At 53.8% G+C, this 18,878-nt stretch overlaps 2 protein-coding genes across 2 annotated transcripts in view; both read right to left on the bottom strand.

Annotated features, from left to right (window-relative positions):
• Positions 1 to 18,878, bottom strand: part of LOC140912223 (prostasin-like) — a 133,540-nt gene that overhangs the window by 12,674 nt on the left and 101,988 nt on the right.
• Positions 1,675 to 18,519, bottom strand: LOC140912301 (RING finger protein 112-like). Its single transcript, XM_073346519.1, has 13 exons — positions 18,460 to 18,519; positions 17,591 to 17,785; positions 11,005 to 11,220; positions 10,484 to 10,621; positions 10,115 to 10,219; positions 9,849 to 9,899; positions 8,695 to 8,751; positions 8,412 to 8,498; positions 7,305 to 7,434; positions 7,027 to 7,157; positions 6,767 to 6,820; positions 2,668 to 2,742; positions 1,675 to 2,196 (listed from the first exon to the last, which is right to left on the bottom strand). Exons 1-13 carry the CDS (start codon positions 18,517 to 18,519, stop codon positions 1,675 to 1,677), a joined length of 1,821 nt encoding a protein of 606 aa, XP_073202620.1.

The following is an 18,878-nucleotide window of genomic DNA, read 5'->3' as shown; positions in this document are numbered from 1 at the left end:
AAGTCCATGGGTCCGGATGTGTTGTATCTGAGAGTGCTAAAGGAGTTGGCGGATGTGATTACAGAACCATTGGCCATTATCTTTGAAAACTCATGGCGATGGGGGGAAGTCCCGGATGACTGGGAAAAGGCTAATGTAGTGCCCATCTTTAAAAAAGGGAAGGAGGAGGATCCTGGGAACTACAGGCCAGTCAGCCTCACCTCAGTCCCTGGAAAAATCATGGAGCAGGTCCTCAAGGAATCCATTCTGAAGCACTTAGAGGAGAGGAAATTGATCAGGAACAGGCAGCATGGATTCACCAAGGGCAAGTCATGCCTGACTAATCTAATTGCCTTCTATGATGAGATAACTGGCTCTGTGGATGAGGGGAAAGCAGTGGATGTGTTGTTCCTTGACTTTAGCAAAGCTTTTGACACGGTCTCCCACAGTATTCTTGTCAGCAATATAGTCAGCGATGAATGGACTATAAGGATGGATGGATGGACTATAAGGTGGATAGAAAGTTGGCTAGATTGTCAGGCTCAACAGGTAGTGATCAATGGCTCCATGTCTAGTTGGCAGCCGGTATCAAGTGGAGTGCCCCAAGGGTCGGTCCTGGGGCCGGTTTTGTTCAATATCTTCATAAATGATCTGGAGGATGGTGTGGATTGCACCCTCAGCAAGTTTGCAGATGACACTAAACTGGGAGGAGAGGTAGACACGCTGGAGGGCAGGGATAGGATACAGAGGGACCTAGACAAATTAGAGGATTGGGCCAAAAGAAATCTGATGAGGTTCAACAAGGACAAGTGCAGAGTCCTGCACTTAGGACGGAAGAATCCCATGCACCGCTACAGACTAGGGACCGAGTGGCTGGGCAGCAGTTCTGCAGAAAAGGACCTAGGGGTTACAGTGGACGAGAAGCTGGATATGAGTCAACAGTGTGCCCTTGTTCTCAAGAAGGCCAATGGCATTTTGGGATGTATAAGTAGGGACATTGCCAGCAGATCAAGGGACATGATCGTTCCCCTCTATTCGACATTGGTGAGGCGTCATCTGGAGTACTGTGTCCAGTTTTGGGCCCCACACTACAAGAAGGATGTGGAAAAATTGGAAAGAGTCCAGTGGAAGGCAACAAAAATGATTAGGGGTCTGGAACACATGACTTATGAGGAGAGGCTGAGGGAACTGGGATTGTTTCGACTGCAGAAGAGAAGAATGAGGGGGGATTTGATAGCTGCTTTCAACTACCTGAAAGGGGGTTCCAAAGAGGATGGCTCTAGACTGTTCTCAATGGTAGCAGATGACAGGACAAGGAGTAATGGTCTCAAGTTGCCGTGGGGGAGGTTTAGTTTGGATATTAGGAAAAGCTTTTTCACTAGGAGGGTGGTGAAGTACTGGAATGCATTACCTAGGGAGGTGGTGGAATCTCCTTCCTTAGAGGTTTTTAAGGTCAGACTTGACCAAGCCCTGGCTGGGATGATTTAGTCAGGGATTGGTCCTGCTTTGAGCAGGGGGTTGGACTAGATACCCCCTGAGGTCCCTTCCAACCCTGAGATTCTATGAGTCTAATGTCCCTTCTTAGAATCGGTGGGCGACGGCTGCCCCACTGTGGGGTGGTTTGTGGGTGACGTGTCTGTGCCACGCTGCAGCCCCGTCACCCCATTCATCATCCCCAGACTGGGGGGGTGCCGTTCAGATCAGGGGAGCCGTATCGGACACCTCCAAAGTGCCGTCCCCCTCCTCCCATTGGCCGGCGGCAGCCTTGGCCCTCTTCTTGTCCTTCTGGGTGATCTTCCCACCAACTCCCATGCCCACACCCCCGCCCACACACCCCCCGGCCACGGCGCCCGCCCCAACCCCAATGCCTGCTGCCCCCGACACACTGAGCGCCACAGCCGCTTCTGCACCCATGGCAGCAGCGGCAATTCCTGCACCAGCAACTCCGCCCACGGTTGCCAGGGCCAGCGCCCCCGCGCCCACGCCCGCCGCCGCGACAAGTTTCTTGAAGCGCTTCCCGTAGCTCTGCAGGAAGGTCTCGGCCTCCCACATCAGCTCCTCCTCCAGCTCCGTCAGCTGGGCCTCTTTCTCCGGCGCCGGCTCCCGCATGTCCGTCCGGCACCGCCCCAGCAGCTGCCCGCGCCGCTCCGCGAACAGCTCCGCCATCTTGCCCGGCCGCACCTTGAGGCAGGCGACCATGTTCCGGGAGCCGCCGTCCTGCGCCCGCCGGGAGAGGAGACGGCCAAGAGCGTTAAAAAGGGCAAGCACGGCACAGCTCCATCCTAAGATTGGGGCCCACTTCACATGGGGCATTGCACAGACCTCCTCACCGTCCGAGATCAGGGCCCGGGTCGTACAGACAACCCTCAGCTGAGATCAGAGCTCCCACTGGGCCGGGCACAGCTCAGATTTCCTGCCCGAAACTGGCCCCCTCCCATGCGAGGTGCTGCACAGACCAACCCCAACCTGAATTTGGGGCCTCCATCATGCTGGATGCTGCACAGTCCTCAGGTTCGAGATTGGGCCCCGTCTTGTGCCAGGTTTGGAGTCTCCCGTCCGTGCAGCATCCCTGGGAGCTAGAGGTCTGAACTCTTATCTCTTACCACAAATCCCATAGCCTGCAGGGCTGGCCAGGAGGTTTCCCTTGGGTTCCCCTGGCTGGGGACAAAGCTGCCCCCTTGGACTCACCTTCTCCTTCAGAAACACAGTGTGGTCTGCGCGGGCCCTGGCCAGGACTCTCTGGTTGTGGAAGGTGTTGGCCATCTGTGCCAGGAGGACAAGGCTGGGGTGAGCCGCAGTTTATGGGGCCCTGTCTCCACCTAGCAACTGCAGCTTCCACCGCAGCAACCTCAAGTAACAGAGAGACGCTGCTAGCTGGGGTGGCAGCTGCTTGGGGCTTCTGGTACTGCCAGCCTCCAGTTTGTTCCTCATGGCAGCCCAGCCTCCGCTCCCTTCCCACCCCGACCTGCACTTTGCATCTGCAGCACCTTCCTGTAGCCAAGGACTCTGCAAACCCCTCTCCCAGCCGGGCTCGGCCTGAGGCTGACACCCGACAGCGCATCAGTGACGCCGGCTCTCATGGGTCTGGTGGTGTTTGCGGGTTTTATCAATCTCCAGGAGGCAGGTGGTTTGGGTGTGAATCTCAGCTCTTTTTTGGTGTGGAGAAGGAGTAGTGTTCTGGGCTGGGTTAAATCTTGTTGTGGAGGAGCAATTGTTGGCCTGAGACCTGATCAGCCCCCACATATTGAACCACACTTGGGTGAAACCCAGGGATATCACCAATAAAATTGAAAAAAACCAACAACCCCCACCTCAGGAATGTCCCTGATGAGCGTTAGACCTCTGGAGGTGGTAAAGTAGAGATGCCCAGAGGCTGAGAAATTAGGGAAGATACAGAAGGAGACTCAACAAATGGTGAAATAAACTCTGACCAGTGTCTTATGCTGCCCTCCGCATAAACAGAGAAGGTCACAACTAAGTTACAATTTGGGAATGAAAGATAAAATGTAAAAAACTTGGGCAGGAAGGAGGACACATAGATGCCAGTGTGTAATAGGTTAAAATTTCTGTTATTTAGGAGTGTGGGATAATGTGATAAGTTTAGTCAATTTGAAGGAGGGAGCTAGTTTTACCTGTATAATGTAAATGAAAAACATTGCTCTTTGGAAAGCATTTCCGGATTGCAGTACAACATCAAACTGCAGGAACTCTGACCCCTCTGCACGAGCGTGATGGGTGTGGGCTCCGGGAACCCCCTGATGAGTGAATCCTGACTGGCCATGGGGTGAAATTTGTCTGTATGTTGGGAGTGGTGAGCATAAGGGATTTGCTCGGTATACGTGTTCTGTGTGTGTTGCTAATAAATAGATGTTTAGAGTAAAACTGTATAAGGCTCTTTCGCTGGGAAAAGGTACCGCAGACCCCTACAGCCCTGAGCCCCGAGGGGAAGGGCGGGTACTTAAATTGACCCAGTTTCTTCCTGAGCCCCGTGGGTACGGATAGGTTTGCCAGAAGCTGGGAATGGGCGAGAGGGGATGGATCAGTTGTTGATAACCTGTTCTGTTCACTCCCTCTGGGGCAATGGCCATTGGCCACTGTTGGAGGACAGGATTCTTGGCTAGATGGACCTTTGGTCCGACCCAGAATGGAAGCTCTTATGCTCTTATGTGTCTTACACCCCAAGTCCTTTGTAGGGAAAGGGTGAGGGTGCCTTAAATTGATGGGCTGATGCCTTCAGTCCTAGCTAGGGTATAGGCGGGGAGCCCTAAATTGACTGGGTAACACAATGACTCCAGAACAGTCTCTGCTGTGGTGTTATTCTGGAGTGGTTTTGGGGGTGTAGTTATTCCAGAATAGCTAGGCCGGTCTATCCCCCCCAAGAACATAAGCTGCACCCCCCACCCCAATTTTCCTCTAGAAGGGGACCTGGTTAGCACCTGGCCCAGCCAATCTGAGGCTGACACCCAAGACAACTTTGCCGTCCATGCCTCTGGTTATGTCTACACTGCGATGTAAGCCCAGAGTTGGTAGGAATGGAGTTAGCAGCCCCTAGGGCTATTAACCTAGGGCTGGAGCGTCTACACTCATTTGACACCCCAGGTTAGGACTGGCTGAACCCTGGGTTCCAGCTTGGAGCTCCAGCATCCACACTGTATTGTGCAGGCCTGAGTGCAACCACCCATATCCCAGACTTCCTAGCGCCCTCCCAGCTGCTTCTGCCCTTTTCCCCTTTGGTGGTGGTGCAGCCTGGGAAAACTGGACTGTCCAGCAACCTTGACTGGCCAGAGGGGAAAGAAAGTCGGCCCTGTGGGATTGTGGGATACTCTGGGTGGCCTCCCAGAGCACAAGTCCAGCAGGGCTAAGGCTATGCTGCAAAGCAACAGGGCTTGAACCCAGCTCCTGGCTTGACTCAGGCTTGGACCCTCCATCGCTGGGCAGTCCTGGGACCCTGGCTGCCTGAATTCAGGATCACAATAGTGGATTTAGAGCCACCTTCCCCCATCTTGCCACATGTGCCTCCCATGATGGACTACAACCATGATGCCTGGCTTCCCCTCACCATAAAAGGATGTTGTGGTGCATTGTGGGAAATGTAGCTTGGCTGCCTCATTCTCCTCTATATGTCCAGCTCCCTGGTTGGACTAGAACTCCCATGGTGCACCGGGGCCATGATGCCAGGCTTCCCCTCACCAAACAAGGAGATGCTGGTGCATCATGGGAGATGAAGTCTAGTTGCTCCATTGTCCTCTGAGGCCAGGCTCATGGGAAGTGCCGTCCAATCAGGATGCTCAACTGGGATGGGGAGCACCTGGCCCTTTAGGTTCCTCTGCTAGAGGCCCTGCAGTCCTAGCACACCCCACCCCAGGTAAAGGAGCAGTGAGGGTGGGTCCTCCAGGCCTGCCTAGAAAGGCTGCAGCAAAGCAGCCAATCAGGGTGTGGCAGGCTCAGTTAAAAGGAGCTACAGGGGCTGAGCAGGGCAATCGCTGGCTGGGATGGGAAGGGTAAAGAAAGACTAAAAGGCTGTGAGACTCCACAGGGAAAGAGACTGGGGAGAAGCCCTGCTCACACGGGGACAGGACTGGGAAACTGTCCAGGCACAGAGGCTTGAAAAGACCCTGATAAATCAAGACAGAGAAACTCTCCAGGCAAGGAGGCCTGGGGGAGACCCTGCTGAGAGAGGGAACAGAGAGAGAACCCAAGAGGGTGATGGGACAGAGTAGGAAGCACCCCAAGAAATGCAGCAGTAGCAATTAGGAAAGAAAGCAGCAGGTGGCTGCTACTTGCAGGGTCCCTGAGTTGGGACTCCGAGTAGTGAGCGAGCCCAGGTCCCCCACCGACCACTGGTGCAGTGGCCAAAGCCTTGAGAAGGGGGCAAGTTTAGTTTTGGAGCCTGAGAAAGGGGCTAGAGTTTAAAGAGGCCCAGAGATGCGGCTCAAGACCCCAGAGGGGGCCAACCATTTGTTGGACTGTGTTACCCGGGAAGAGGTTGCTTGGTGTGTCTTTAGACTATGTGTGACTTAGCCGGAGGGCTGAGGCACCCGACTATGGCAACCGGGGGAGGGATTCCTCAGTGGTTTGAGCATGGCCTGCTAAACCCTGGGTTGTGATTTCAATCCTTGAGGGGGCCATTTAGGGATCTGGGACAAAAAAAAAATCTGTCAGGGACTGTACTTGGTCCTGCTGTAAAGGCAGGGGACTGGACTCCATGTCCTTTCAAGGTCCCTTCCAGCTCTACGAGATAGGTATATCTCCATATTAAAACCGCAACAGGGGCACCCGGAAGAGAAAAAGGGAAGAATGCAGGATTGCACCCAGCTGACTGGAGGTGCTCATGAGAGCTGAGTGTCCCCCTGTTGCACCAACCCCTGGAGAAGAATGAGGCACGTGAGGAACATGAACTATGGGAGCCATGTCGGCAGCGTTGCCAGATGGAAACATTTGGGGGGGTTGTAGGAAACTCAATGGGCTCTGCACAAAAATCCCCACTTTGGGGCCAGCTCTGATAAACTGATGTCATTTACATAGGGCAGGTATGTCCCCATGCCTGGGGACAGACATGTTGATGTTATGGACCTCTGAACTGGACATGCATCCGTAGACTGGCCAAACCCTCCATCATCAGCCACCCTCAAGTCTAGTCAAATTCTTCTACCTTGGAGTCCAAGAACCTGAGATCTTTTCCCAGCCACCTCCAGTAGGATGGCCCCAGTTCCCAGCATCTCACCAGCCCTGGCATGGAAGGGGGAAAGGAGACACCCCACTATCAGGTCAGAGGCAGAGACGGTACCTGACAGGGAGAGGAGAAGCCGGAGCGATGTTTCTTCATCACATCAGATAAATTCTGCAAAGGAACCAAAAGAAATCATCACGCCACAGACTCTACAGGGCTTAGAAAGGCTGGGAACATGGGGACAGCTCGCCTGGCGCTGAGATGCAGCCACCTCTGAGGTGGGGCAGCTGGGGAATTGGGGGTATTGGGGTCATCACTGACAACAAGGGGAGAGCATCCCCTTCCTGCTCCCTCCAGCACAGCCGGCCAGTCCCCACCTTTATCTTGGCAGCGAGTTGTGTCCCGGTCAGCACCTCCCAATGCCGGTCCCTCCGGACGTGTTGACCAGCCGTGCTCACCAGGGCGGTGACGTAGTCCCTCAGGCTCTTCCGGAATTTCTCACCCATGTCTGCAAAGGGGAGAGAGATGGACGATGGTGGAGGAATACAGGGCCTGTCTGATTCTCCTTTCTCTCTACCTGCCATGCACGGGCAGGATCACTCACATTGCTCTGCACAGGGCAGGGGGCTTAGAGCCGCTGTCCTGGGTCCATTACCTCTCAGCCTTCCCTCGCTCCCCAGCGCGATCCGCTCGCCAGGGAAGGGCATCAGGTAACAGCGGCTGCTGCTTCTCTTCAGCACTTCCAGGGCCTTGGGGTGTTTGCAAGGGGACCTCGCCTCCAGCTTCTGCCGAGACAGGGGGAATCGTTACATTCACACACAAAAACCTGTGTTAACATTAGCCAGACCTGCCAGGCAGTCAGAGAGGGTCTGGAGGAGCCCGGCCTCGTTTGCGGTAGGCATTGGAAGGGGGGCAGTGAACGAGACAGGGGACGGCAGGAAGAGAAAGGAGTGAGTCCCAGGGCTCAGCCTCCTCGCACCCCCTACCCCATTCCCAGTCTATCCAGATGCCTTGTCCCACCCTGCTCCTTTCCCTCCTCCTGCTCTGGCTTTTCTCCCCTCCACACTGCAATCAAGCAGCTTCCTCCTCCCGCCACCTGGGCTCACTGAGAGCATGGGAGAGACAGGAGGTCCCCTCTCAGTTCTGGTGCCTGGCCTGGAGCAGAAACTGCAGGGAAAGTCCAGCTTTGCTCCTGCAGCCCGAGGCTGGAGCGTGCTGGGTCGCTCTGTGGGGACGGGGCCATGCTCAGTCTGGGCAGGATGTGGAGCTGGGAGGGGTGGAGCATGGTCTGTGTAGACGGACTCTGCCTGTGCCTGACACACTGGCCGCCACCCCCCCCAAACAAATTTAGAGTCCTTACTCTGCAGCGGGGAGGGCGGGGAGGATAGAGATGTTAAAAAAAAAAAAAAAGGAACATCAGAATTTTCTTTCACTATTGCCAAACAACGTGGGGTTTTTTGCCTCATTCTCAGAAACAGCTGGAGGGAGCATCCGCGAATTGAGCTGGCGGCAGAGAACAAGCATGGAAAATTTCAGCCCAAACAGTTACAGTTTGGCAAAGTTATAAGCAACTTTAAAGGGGTCTTATAATGGGATTTGTCACACAACCATTACAAAGGGTGGGGTTACCAGCCCCTGAGAGGGGAAAGGCCCCGTGTCCAATTCCCTAACCCCTGAGCCAGCCAGTCCCCAACACTGGGTCTGGATCACAACTAGGCCCTGGGTCCCATTCCCCATCCCGCCCCCCAAGCCCCACACTCACCTGTCTGACGTGTCTCAGATGCTGCTCCCCACCCTGGGCTCCGAGGACCCGGGAGCTGCTCCAGTCCCGCACCAGTAGGTCCAGGTGCTGCAGGGGAGACAGAAGGGGAGTTGAGGGTGGGGGGACACTGGGACGTGGAGAAGGACAGTGTCTGCTGGGGAAACCTCAACCCCTCAGGAGTGGGGCTGGGGTGCAAGGGGCAGGAGCATGCTGTGGAGTGGAGGAGGGGTGCAGTGTGGGGATACATGGGGCAGAGCAGGTGATGGGGGAGAAGCCGTCTCACCTGAATGGGCTCCAGTCCATAGGCCTCTCCCACCACTTCGGCCACCTGCACAAACATCTGCAGAGAGAAAAGAGGGGCGGGGTGAGTCTGGGACCTGGGAGGTGTTTAGTTTGGGGGGAAATGATCCTGCCTGTGGACAGAAAGGGGCCTGATCACCCCCCACCCCCACACCTGAGCTTCTTCCTCTGCCCAGGGCAGAGAGCGAGGCCCAGCGAGCGCAAAATAAAATGTGAGATGGACAGAGACGATTTCAGTGGGTCAGAGAGAAAGAAGCTGCACCCGGCCATGGGAGTGAGAGGGAGGCTGTGGGACACGAGGGTCTGGCACGGGCGGGGAGGACTGTCAATGCACAACCCCTCCTCTATCCGGTTTCAGGGCTTTCTCCTTCTCTCAAGGTGCTCCATAGAGGTAAGGGAGGAATGCGGGGGGGGAGTCAGTGATCGAAATTTGGGGTCCTTTTACAAAGGGGTTCCACTCCACAAACACCCCATTGCCTCGGGCTGATGGACGCTTCCAACTTCCTTTGCACAGCCCCAGGGGTCAAACCACGGCTCTGCTCACGCCTTGAACAATGTCAGCACGTAGCATTTCCCTGAGCTCTGACTAGGCCTCCATATCTCTGCGTGAACCAGTTTTTTGCCAATGACAGAACCCGGGGCAGCGAGGGCAGATAAAACCCTCCCAAGCCGACCCCTCCCCTGAACAGAGAATCCCCCCAGGGCTCAGTACAGGGGCAGGACACGCCATATACCACAGGTGGCAGTGATGTTGCTAAGGGTGCGACTGACAGAGGCTCGACCCAGCGGGGCTGGGGCTGGGTAAGAGGCTGGAGAGAAGAGAAAAGCAGTGCAGGGGGACAGAGCGACCGCCCCAGGACCTGGCCCCAGCAGCTTCCCACCAATGGCAGAGCTGGGCTGGAGGGGAGGGAGGGGTCCTAACTTTGGCCCAGTGACCCACGCCGAATACCTGGGAGCAGAGAGCCAGGCTGGGCCGTGCAGTGACAGTGCTGACTCCAGAGGCCCACGTGACCGTGGGAGAGTCGGTTTCTCTCTCTGGGCCTCAGTTTCCCCACAGGAGCTATGGGGAGGGATAATAACGCTGTGGGCGTAATGGGAGAACCTGACCCGGCCACGTTCTGCACTGCCCGGCCTCACCTCCAGGTATTCGAGATCCGGGTCCTTCACCCGACAGCCAGTGTTCAGTATCTGCAGATAATCACGAGACAGACAGAGCTACAGCAACGAGCAGGGACGGCCGCCCCAGGCCCCTTCCCAGCCACGTCACCCGCTCCCTGCAGCACAGCGCCCCCTAGCGCCTCACTGGGGCATTGGGTCCGGCCCTGACCCCCAGGGGAGAGCACCCCCCACTGAGCCTCCACCCTGCTCCCTGCAGCACAGCACCCCCCGGGGAGCCCCACAACCTGGTAGGAGCTGAGCAGCATGGAAAAGGCGGAGAGTTTGATGCTGGTCTCCTTGTTGCTCTCAATGCCCATGGAGCCCTCGGTGTCGACCAGCAGCACGGCCACCTGGGAGCCAAGAGGGAAAGCCCCAGGTCAGCTCCCGGCTTTGTTCAGCCACCCACGGCCCCTCCGCCCCCAGAGCCTGCCCCCTGCTCAGCCCCTTTGGCCCCTGGCATCTCCTTCTCACCTTTCCCAGAAGTCCCCCAGGGTTAGCTCTTTACTTCTATCTCTTCTCCATTCCCCCCTGTTCTCTCTCCACCTGGTTCCCTTCTCCCAGCCCCCGCATGGCCTCCTCCCCCTTCCCTGTGCACTCCCAATGCCCCCAATTACCTTCCCCGCCTTGGCCGGGACCCAGAAGGGTTGACTCCATGCCCACACCCCGTTGGTGACTCGCTCCTCGTCCGCACGCCACTCAAACCCCTCCAGGGGCTCATCCTCCCGGCCCATCCATGACCCGTCCCTCGCGTCCTGCTGGGAGGGAACATGGTGGGAGAGAGGTCAGTGCAGCGTGGGGGAGGAGAGTGACTGATACCCCCCTCCTACCCTGGGCTGCAAACCCTGGGAGGGGGGCAGGGGTTAATTGTGCAAATGTGGGGCAGGGAGGAATACGTGGTGAGGGGTGTGATCGTAATCTGATAGACAAACAGACCCACGGCTGTCTAGACGAGAGAGAGACACGCTGTGTTCCAGACAGGCCGACAGACGCGTTAGGGTCCAGCCAGGGCCCGAGCTAACTGGACATGGTGAGGGGCGAGCTGCCCACAGCCAAGTGTGCAGCTCTGAGCCTGCCAGCAGGGGGCAGGATAGGGCCGCTCACACCCACAGCTCACTCCTGCCCCGTTCACACTCACCAGGCTCTGGAGACGACGCAGCAGGCAGTTCAGCAGGAAGGATTTGCCCCGGCGCTGCTCCCCGATGATGGACACCAGGCAGACGGGGGCATCCCCCACCCCACCCTGCTCCAGGCAGCGGCTCAGGGCCTCCTCATCCAGGATCAGGTTCTCTTCCTCGTCCAGATGCACCAGCTGCACCGGGCGCCCCGGCTCCCGCTGAGCCCCCGGCCCCTGCTGCAGGGAGAGAGCAGGGTCAGAGCTGGGACCCCACCCTCCAAGAGAGACTGTCCCATGGCCCCCTGATAAGAGCCCCATGCCCCATTCCCACCCCCTTGAGCTAGCCAGTCCCCTGCACCAGAGCCCCGTGACCCTTCCCAAGCCCCAACCCAGTCAGTGCCCGAGATCAGAGCCCCGGTCCCCATTCCCACCCCCCCAAACCAGTCAGTCCCCCTGCCCTGGGGCTGCATCAGAGCCAGAACTCTCTGGAGGGGAAATACCCCTAGATTCTTGCTGGAACACATCAAGGGAGACTGTGCCAGGCTAGGGAAGACATATAAAGAAATGGAGGCTAAACTGATCTTCAGTGGGATGCTACCTGTCCCTGGAGGAGGAGAGCAAAGCCTAGACAAGATGCCGATAATCAACAGATGGCTCAGGCAGTGGGACTAACGAGGGCTTGGGGATGTTCAACCACTGGGAGACGTTCACAGACAGACGACTGGTTATGGGACGGATGCCACCTGCGTGGGGAGGGAGATAGACTTCTTGGGTGGAGGTTGGGACAGCTGAGGAAAAGGGCTTTAAACTAGGAACCCTGGGAGATGCTCATGGAACCTCCAGGCCTGATTCTCACACTGAGCGGGAGGCAAATCAAGTAGGAGAGGGCGCAGCAATGGAGAAAGGAACGACAGAGAGAAGGAGAACGCACGAGAAGAAGATCAATAGTGCCAAGAGTACTCACACTAACAGTCAGGTGGCCGATACTGGCAGTAAAATGACTGTACCTACCCGCGTGAGAAATCTGAGCAAAGCCAAGCAGAATCAGCAAGATGTCTGCTCAGCAATGCCAGGAGCCTGGGTGACAAAATGGAGGAAGTAGAACTATGGGTGTGGGACGGGAAAACAGATATTATCGGGTGAGCAGAACCATGGGGCAGAAACAGCCATGGCTGGTGTCAAGGTTCCTCCCCCACTCTGACCTCTAGGGTACAGATGTGGGGACCTGCATGAAAACCTCCTAAGCTTACTTTTACCAGCTTAGGTTAAAACTTCCCCAAGGTACAAATTAATTTTACCCTTTGCCCTTGGATTTCTACTGCCATCACCAAACTTTATCTGGGTTCACTGGGAAACGTAGTTTGGACATGTCTTTCCCCCCAAAATCCTCCCAACCCTTGCACCCCACTTCCTGGGGAAGGTTTGGTAAAAATCCTCACCAATTTACATAGGTGACCACAGACCCAAACCCTTGGATCTTAGAACAATGAAAAAGCATTCAGTTTTCTTACAAGAAGACTTTTAATAGAAGTAAAGGAATCACCTCTGTAAAATCAGGATGGTAGATACCTTACAGGGGAATTAGGTTCAAAACAGAGAGAATCCCTCCAGGCAAAACCTTAAGTTACAAAAAAGACACAAAAAGAAAAGGAGGACTTGTGGCACCTTAGAGACTAACCAATTTATTAGAGCATAAGCTTTCGTGAGCTACAGCTCACTTCCTCAGAAGTAGCTCACGAAAGCTTATGCTCTAATAAATTGGTTAGTCTCTAAGGTGCCACAAGTCCTCCTTTTCTTTTTGCGAATACAGACTAACACGGCTGCTACTCTGAAAAAAGACACACAGACAGGAATAGTCATTCTATTCAGCACAGCTCTTTTCTCAGCCATTTAAAGAAATCATAATCTAACACATACCTAGCTAGATTACTTACTAAAAGTTCTAAGACTCCATTCCAGTTCTGTCCCCAGCAAAAGCAGCATACAGACAGCCCCAGACCCTTTCTTTTTCTCCCTCCTCCCAGCTTTTGAAAGTATCTTGTCTCCTCATTGGTCATTTTGGTCAGGTGCCAACGAGGTTACCTTTAGCTTCTTAACCCTTTCCAGGTGAGAAGATTTTTCCTCTGGCCAGGAGGGATTTTAAAGGGGTTTACCCTTTCCTTTATATCCATGACAGCTGGATTACAGGAAAAAAAGTAGAAAGGCAGAGGTGGTGGAGTAGCATTGTCTGCTCATGACGAGGTGGAGTGGAAAGAAACGAGAAGGGATGGAATGGATAAAACAGAATCAGTTTCTGTCAAAATTTCTGTGGGGAAGAAAGCTACCAGAGGCCCCCAGGGACAGTGCTTCGGGTCTGCTACAGACCCCCAGAATCTGGTTTGGGGGTGGATAGAAACCCCATGGATAGTTTGAATGAAATAAATACCACTGGGAATTGTGTGATTATGGGAGACTTTCGTTTTCCAGACAGAGATTGGGGGAGAAGAGCTACTAATAATGGTAGGGCTTGGATATTTTTGTATGTGACGGCTGACAGATTTCTTCACCAAGTAGTCACCGAAGCAACAAGAAGTGAGATCAGTTTAGATTTGGTATTGGTAAGTAGCGAGGACCGCACTGAAGAACTAGCTGTGAAGGATAGCCTTGGTTCGAGTGATCATGAGCTATTCAGGTTAAATTAAATGGAAGGATAAAGGAAATCAGGTTGGCAGCCGGGGGTCCTGGATTTCAAAAGGCCAAACTGTAAAACATTAAGGGAATTGGGGAAGTGGATGGCCTGCAAACCTCAAGGATCTGGATGTGGAAGAGACTTGGAATTACTTTAAGTGAAAATTGCAGAAACTCTCTGGAGTCTGCATCCAGAAAGAATCCCATAGGGAAGGGTTGCCGACCAAACTGGATGAACCAGGATCTCAAAGAGAAATTAAGAGAAAGCAGAAAGCCTATGAGGAATGGAAGATGGGATGGATCAGCAAGGAAAGCTGCCTCCTGGAGGTCAGAAAGTGGAGAGAAAATTGAGAACTGCCAAAGGCCTAGCAGAATTAGACCGTGCAAAGGGAATTGAAACAAACACTAAAAGGTTAATTAGCCTTATAAATAAAAAGAAAACAAGGAAAGAAGAAGTGGGACCGCTAAGCGCTGAGGGTGGGGTGGAGATTACAGATATAGGTGTAAGCAGAGGTTGAATGAGGACTCCCCTGACATCGGGTGGTGAGCTGTGGAAAAGGACTTCAGGAGCTGATCTCCTTTGGATGGGCACACCCACCCTGCCTAGGTGCTCAGCATGATGGGATTGCTTGCCCAAATGGTCACCTTTGGCTGGTGTTGGATCCCCAGTCTCCTTGTCATTGGGGCATGAAGGGCAGCAGAACTGTACCTGGCCGACCCCGATGGAACACACACACACTCACACTCACACTCACACACACATGTATGTGTGTTGTGGGCCTTGCCTAAGGGTCCCAAACACCACTTGTCCCTTCCTCTCTCCACTGTGTAATAACAGAGCTAAGTGAGACTCAGTTGAGAGTCTTGTTACAGGCTGCAGAGCTGAAATCGCTGATACCTAGGTCAATGTATTAGATCTGCTTTGGGACAGTGTCTCTGATGCAAGACCCTGCCCAGTGTGCCCCAGCCGTCAGGCTCCCCCACGAACAGCTGAAATCACTGAGAGCTGTGTGAAGTGGGGGGCCCAGAAGTCAGCTTGGTGTGGCCAGCAGGGCGGCTGGCGGAGAGGGGTGGCAAGCGGCCAGCAGGGCGGCTGGAAGAGAGGGCCAGAGAGCAGAGCCCCACAGGGAGGCACGGCAATTGGCCATAGGGGTGACAAGCGAGTGCCCGAGCCGCGGAGCGAGTAATGTGCCTCCTTCTCTCCCCCGTCCCGTTTTCACCTAGGGTGGGAGGTGAACCCTGCAGATGCACCTGTGAACTCTGGGGCTGCACTGGCCAAGGACAGCAACTGTGAATGGGGTGCAGAGAAGGGACGGGCACGTTAAAGGGAATTTTGGGTTGCTGGCTTAAGACCCTGCAGGAAAAGGGCACTGCCCAACCTACTTGGGGTGGGTCTTTTGCTCATGGTTTATGTTTATGAACCCTGTTTGTGGTGTTTTCCCAAATTAATGCCGAGGTACTTCCCTCCTTTTATTCAAAGTTTCTTTTCTACACTCAGACTCTGTGCTTGCAAGTGGGGAAGTTTTGCCTCTGAGAGGCTCCCAAGGGTGGTGTGTAAATTTCTCAGGTCACTGGGTGGGGGCTCGTGCCAGTTCTGTGTTGTATTGTTGAAAAGAAACCCCTAGATATTGAACCGGGCCCTGGTTGCTGCTGGCTCCACCTGGAAGAAGGGTTACATGGGTTTGGCCCAACAGCTAAACAAATATCTTGCCTCCATTTTTAATAAGCTTACAGAGATGCTTGTGGCAAGATGGCTAATGAGAACAAGAATACGGGAGTAGAAATTGTCACTGAATTGGCTGAAATGGAAGCCAAATTCAAACAGCTTAATGGGACCAAACTGGGGGGGTCTGGACCATCTCCACCAAAGAATATTGAGGAAACTGGCACACAAAATTGCAAGCCCAATAGCAAGGATTTGTAATTAATCTGTAAAAGTCAGGGCTTGTATCCCATGATGGGAGAATGGCTAATATAGTACCTATATTTAAGAAGGGGGAAAAACGTGATCCAGGAAACCACAGGTCCATGAGTTTGACCTCAATTGTATGCACGGTCTTGGACCAAGGTTTGAAAGAGACAGTAGTTAAGGACATATAGATAGATGGTAATTGGCATAAAATACATTCTGGCTTTACAAAAGGTAGATCATGCCAAACCAACCTGATCTCTCGCCTTGAGAAGATAACTGATTTTCTAGACAAAGGAAACGCAGTTGATCTAATCTGCGTGGATTTCAGTAAGGCGTTTGATACAGTGCCACATGGTAAATTAAATTGGAGAAGATGGGAATTAAGATGAGAATCGAAAGGTGGGTAAGGAGAGGTTAAAAGGGAGACTACAATGGGTCAAACTGAACGGTGAACTGTCAGGCTGGTGGGAGGTTACTAGTGGAGTTCCTCGGGGATCGGTCTTGGGACCAATCTTATTTAACATTTTCATTAATGACCTAGGCACAAAGAGTGGGAGTGTGCTGATCAAATTTTGGGATGACCCACAGCTGGGAGGTATTGCCAGTACGGAGGAGGACCGGAATATCATACAGACGATCTGGACAACCTTGAAAACTGGAATAATAAAAATGTATAGTGAAAAGTGCAAGGTCATGCATTTTGGGACTAACAACAAGAATTTGTGCTACAAGGTGGGGACATCTCAGTTGGAAGCGACAGAGGAGGAGAAAGACCTGGGTTTATTGGCTGATGACTGGATGACTATGAGCCGCCAATGGGATGTGGCCGTGAAAAAGGCTGATGCAACCCTAGGATGTACCAGGTGAGGTACTGTATTTCCATCAGAGACAGGAAGTGTTATTGCCATGATACAAGGCACTGGTGAGCCCCCATCTGGAGCAGAGTGTGCAGTTCTGGTCTCCCACGTTTAAGAAAGATGAATTCAAACTGGAACAGGTAGAGAGAAGGGCTACTAAGATCATTCTACGACTGGAAAACCTGCCTTAGAAGAGGAGACTCAAAGAGCTCGGCTTGTTTAGCTGAACCAAAAGAAAGCTGAGGGGAGCTATGATTGCACTCTAGAAACACAACAGAGGGATAAATACCAGGGAGGGAGGGGAGTGATTTAAGTTAAGCACCAACCTTGACACAAGAACAAATGGCTATAAATTGGCCAGCAACAAGTTTAGCCTTGAAATTAGACAACAGTTTCCAACCATCGGAGGAGTGAAGTTCTGGAACAGCCTCCCAAGGGGAACAAAAAACCTAACTGGATTCAAGACTGAGCGTGACAAGTTTATGGAGGGGATGGTATGATGAGGTTGTCTACAAAGGCATATGGCTCATGTGTGAAGGCTCGTACCAAATATCCCCAAGGGCCAGTGATGGGACACTAGATGGGGAGGGCTCTGAGTTACTATAGACAATTCTTTCCCAGGTGTCGGGCTGGTGGGTCTCCCCCAAATGCTCAGGGTTTAGCTGATCATCATATTTGGGGTGGGGAAGGAATTTTCCCACCGGTCGGATTGGCAGAGACCTGGGGCGGGGGGGTTGCCTTCCCCTGCAGCATGGGGCACGGGTCACTTGCAGGTTTGAACTAGAGTAAATGGTGGAGTCTCTGTAACTTGGAGTCTTTTGATCATGATTTGAGGACATCAGTAATTCAGCCAGAGGTTCGGGGTCTATTATAGGAGCGAGTAGATGAGGTTCTGTGGCCTGCAATGTACAGGAGTTCAGACTAGATGATCATGATGGGCCTTTCTGGCCTACCAGTCTATGAGTCTGTGTGTCCCATTCCTCACCCTTCTGAGACAGTCAGTTCCCACCCTGGGCCCAGATCAGGGCTGGTGCCCTCTAAAGGGGGAAGACCCCATGTCCCATCCCCTGCTGCCATGAGTCAGCCAGTCCCTGCCCTGTGGCTGGATTGGGCCCAGCATCCCCTACGAGAGAAACCTCCTTTTCCCCTTATCCGGCCTGTCTGGTCTCACCGACTCAGTCTCTTCCTGCAGAGGCTTGGTGGTTTTCTCAGCTCGGTTTTTGATGCGTGTGTCTGGGATCATCCTATCCCCGGAGCAGGGAGCCCGGCACTCCGGGCAGCGGTGCCCCTGGGCTGAGATCTGGCTCCAGTGAGTCGAGAGGCAGCCCCGGCAGAAGTTGTGGCAACACTCGATGCAGAAAAGGACCTAGGGGTGACAGTGGATGAGAAGCTGGATATGAGTCGACAGTGTGCAATTGTTGCCAAGAAGGCCAATGGCATTTTGGGATGTATAAGTAGGGGCATTGCCAGCAGATCGAGGGACGTGATCGTTCCCCTCTATTCGACATTGGTGAGGCCTCCTCTGGAGTACTGTGTCCAGTTTTGGGCCCCACACTACAAGAAGGATTTGGAAAAATTGGAAAGAGTCCAGCGGAAGGCAACAAAAATGATGAGGGGACTGGAACACATGACTTATGAGGAGAGGCTGAGGGAACTGGGGATGTTTAGTCTTCAGAAGAGAAGAGTGAGGGGGGATTTGATAGTTGCTTTCAACTACCTGAAAGGGGGTTCCAAAGAGGATGGCTCTAGACTGTTCTCAGTGGTAGCAGATGACAGGACAAGGAGTAATGGTCTCAAGTTGCCGTGGGGGAGGTTTAGGTTGGATATTAGGAAAAACTTTTTCACTAGGAGGGTGGTGAAACACTGGAATGTGTTACCTAGGGAGGTGGTGGAATCTCCTTCCCTAGAAGTTTTTAAGGTCAGGCTTGACAAAGCCCTGGCTGGGATGATTTAGTCGGGGATCGGTCCTGCTTTGAGCAGGGGGTCGGACCAGATGACCTCTTGAGGTCCCTTCCAACCCAGATATTCTATGATGGAGACGGGGTCACTCAAGACGTCCCAGCAGATGGAGCAGGTGACGTCCTCCCGGAGTTGCTCCATCCCCCTGATCCCACAGGCCTGGGGAGATCCACTGGGTCAAGAGCTAGCACATGGGAACACCAGGGCTAAGATGCTACCGCAGAGGGGCTGGGAGCCAGGACTCCTGGGCTCTATTGTTAGTTTTCACCATTTGGCTGGGTAAGTTTCCAATCACTGTTGTGCGCTGGCCACTCCCATTTTGGGGCAGGGCTGGCAAGTGCCTCTCTGCTCTTGGGGTTTTGGGTTGCCTGGGGTCCGGGAGTGCAGCACCCTGAACTCTGATGGGAATGACACAACCGTTCCTGCCCCCTGAGCTCACCCCGCTGGAAACACCCGACCCTCTCAGACATGGGCTCAGCCGTGGGGTGAGACTCTCAGAG

Source organism: Lepidochelys kempii, chromosome 6 (genome assembly GCF_965140265.1).
Source record: "Lepidochelys kempii isolate rLepKem1 chromosome 6, rLepKem1.hap2, whole genome shotgun sequence".
NCBI lineage: Eukaryota > Metazoa > Chordata > Testudines > Cheloniidae > Lepidochelys > Lepidochelys kempii.
Note: the sequence above shows the minus strand (reverse complement) of the source record. Positions and strands in the feature narration are given on the sequence as shown.

Coding starts and splice junctions, on each gene's coding strand:
- LOC140912301 (XM_073346519.1), bottom strand. CDS start 18,519: ATGGAGCAACTCCGGGAGGACGTCACCTGCTCCATCTGCTGGGACGTC. Junction 10,220..10,483: donor TCCCGGCCAAGGCGGGGAAG/GTAATTGGGGGC, acceptor CTTGGCTCCCAG/GTGGCCGTGCTGCTGGTCGA. Junction 6,821..7,026: donor AACTCGCTGCCAAGATAAAG/GTGGGGACTGGC, acceptor GTTCCTTTGCAG/AATTTATCTGATGTGATGAA.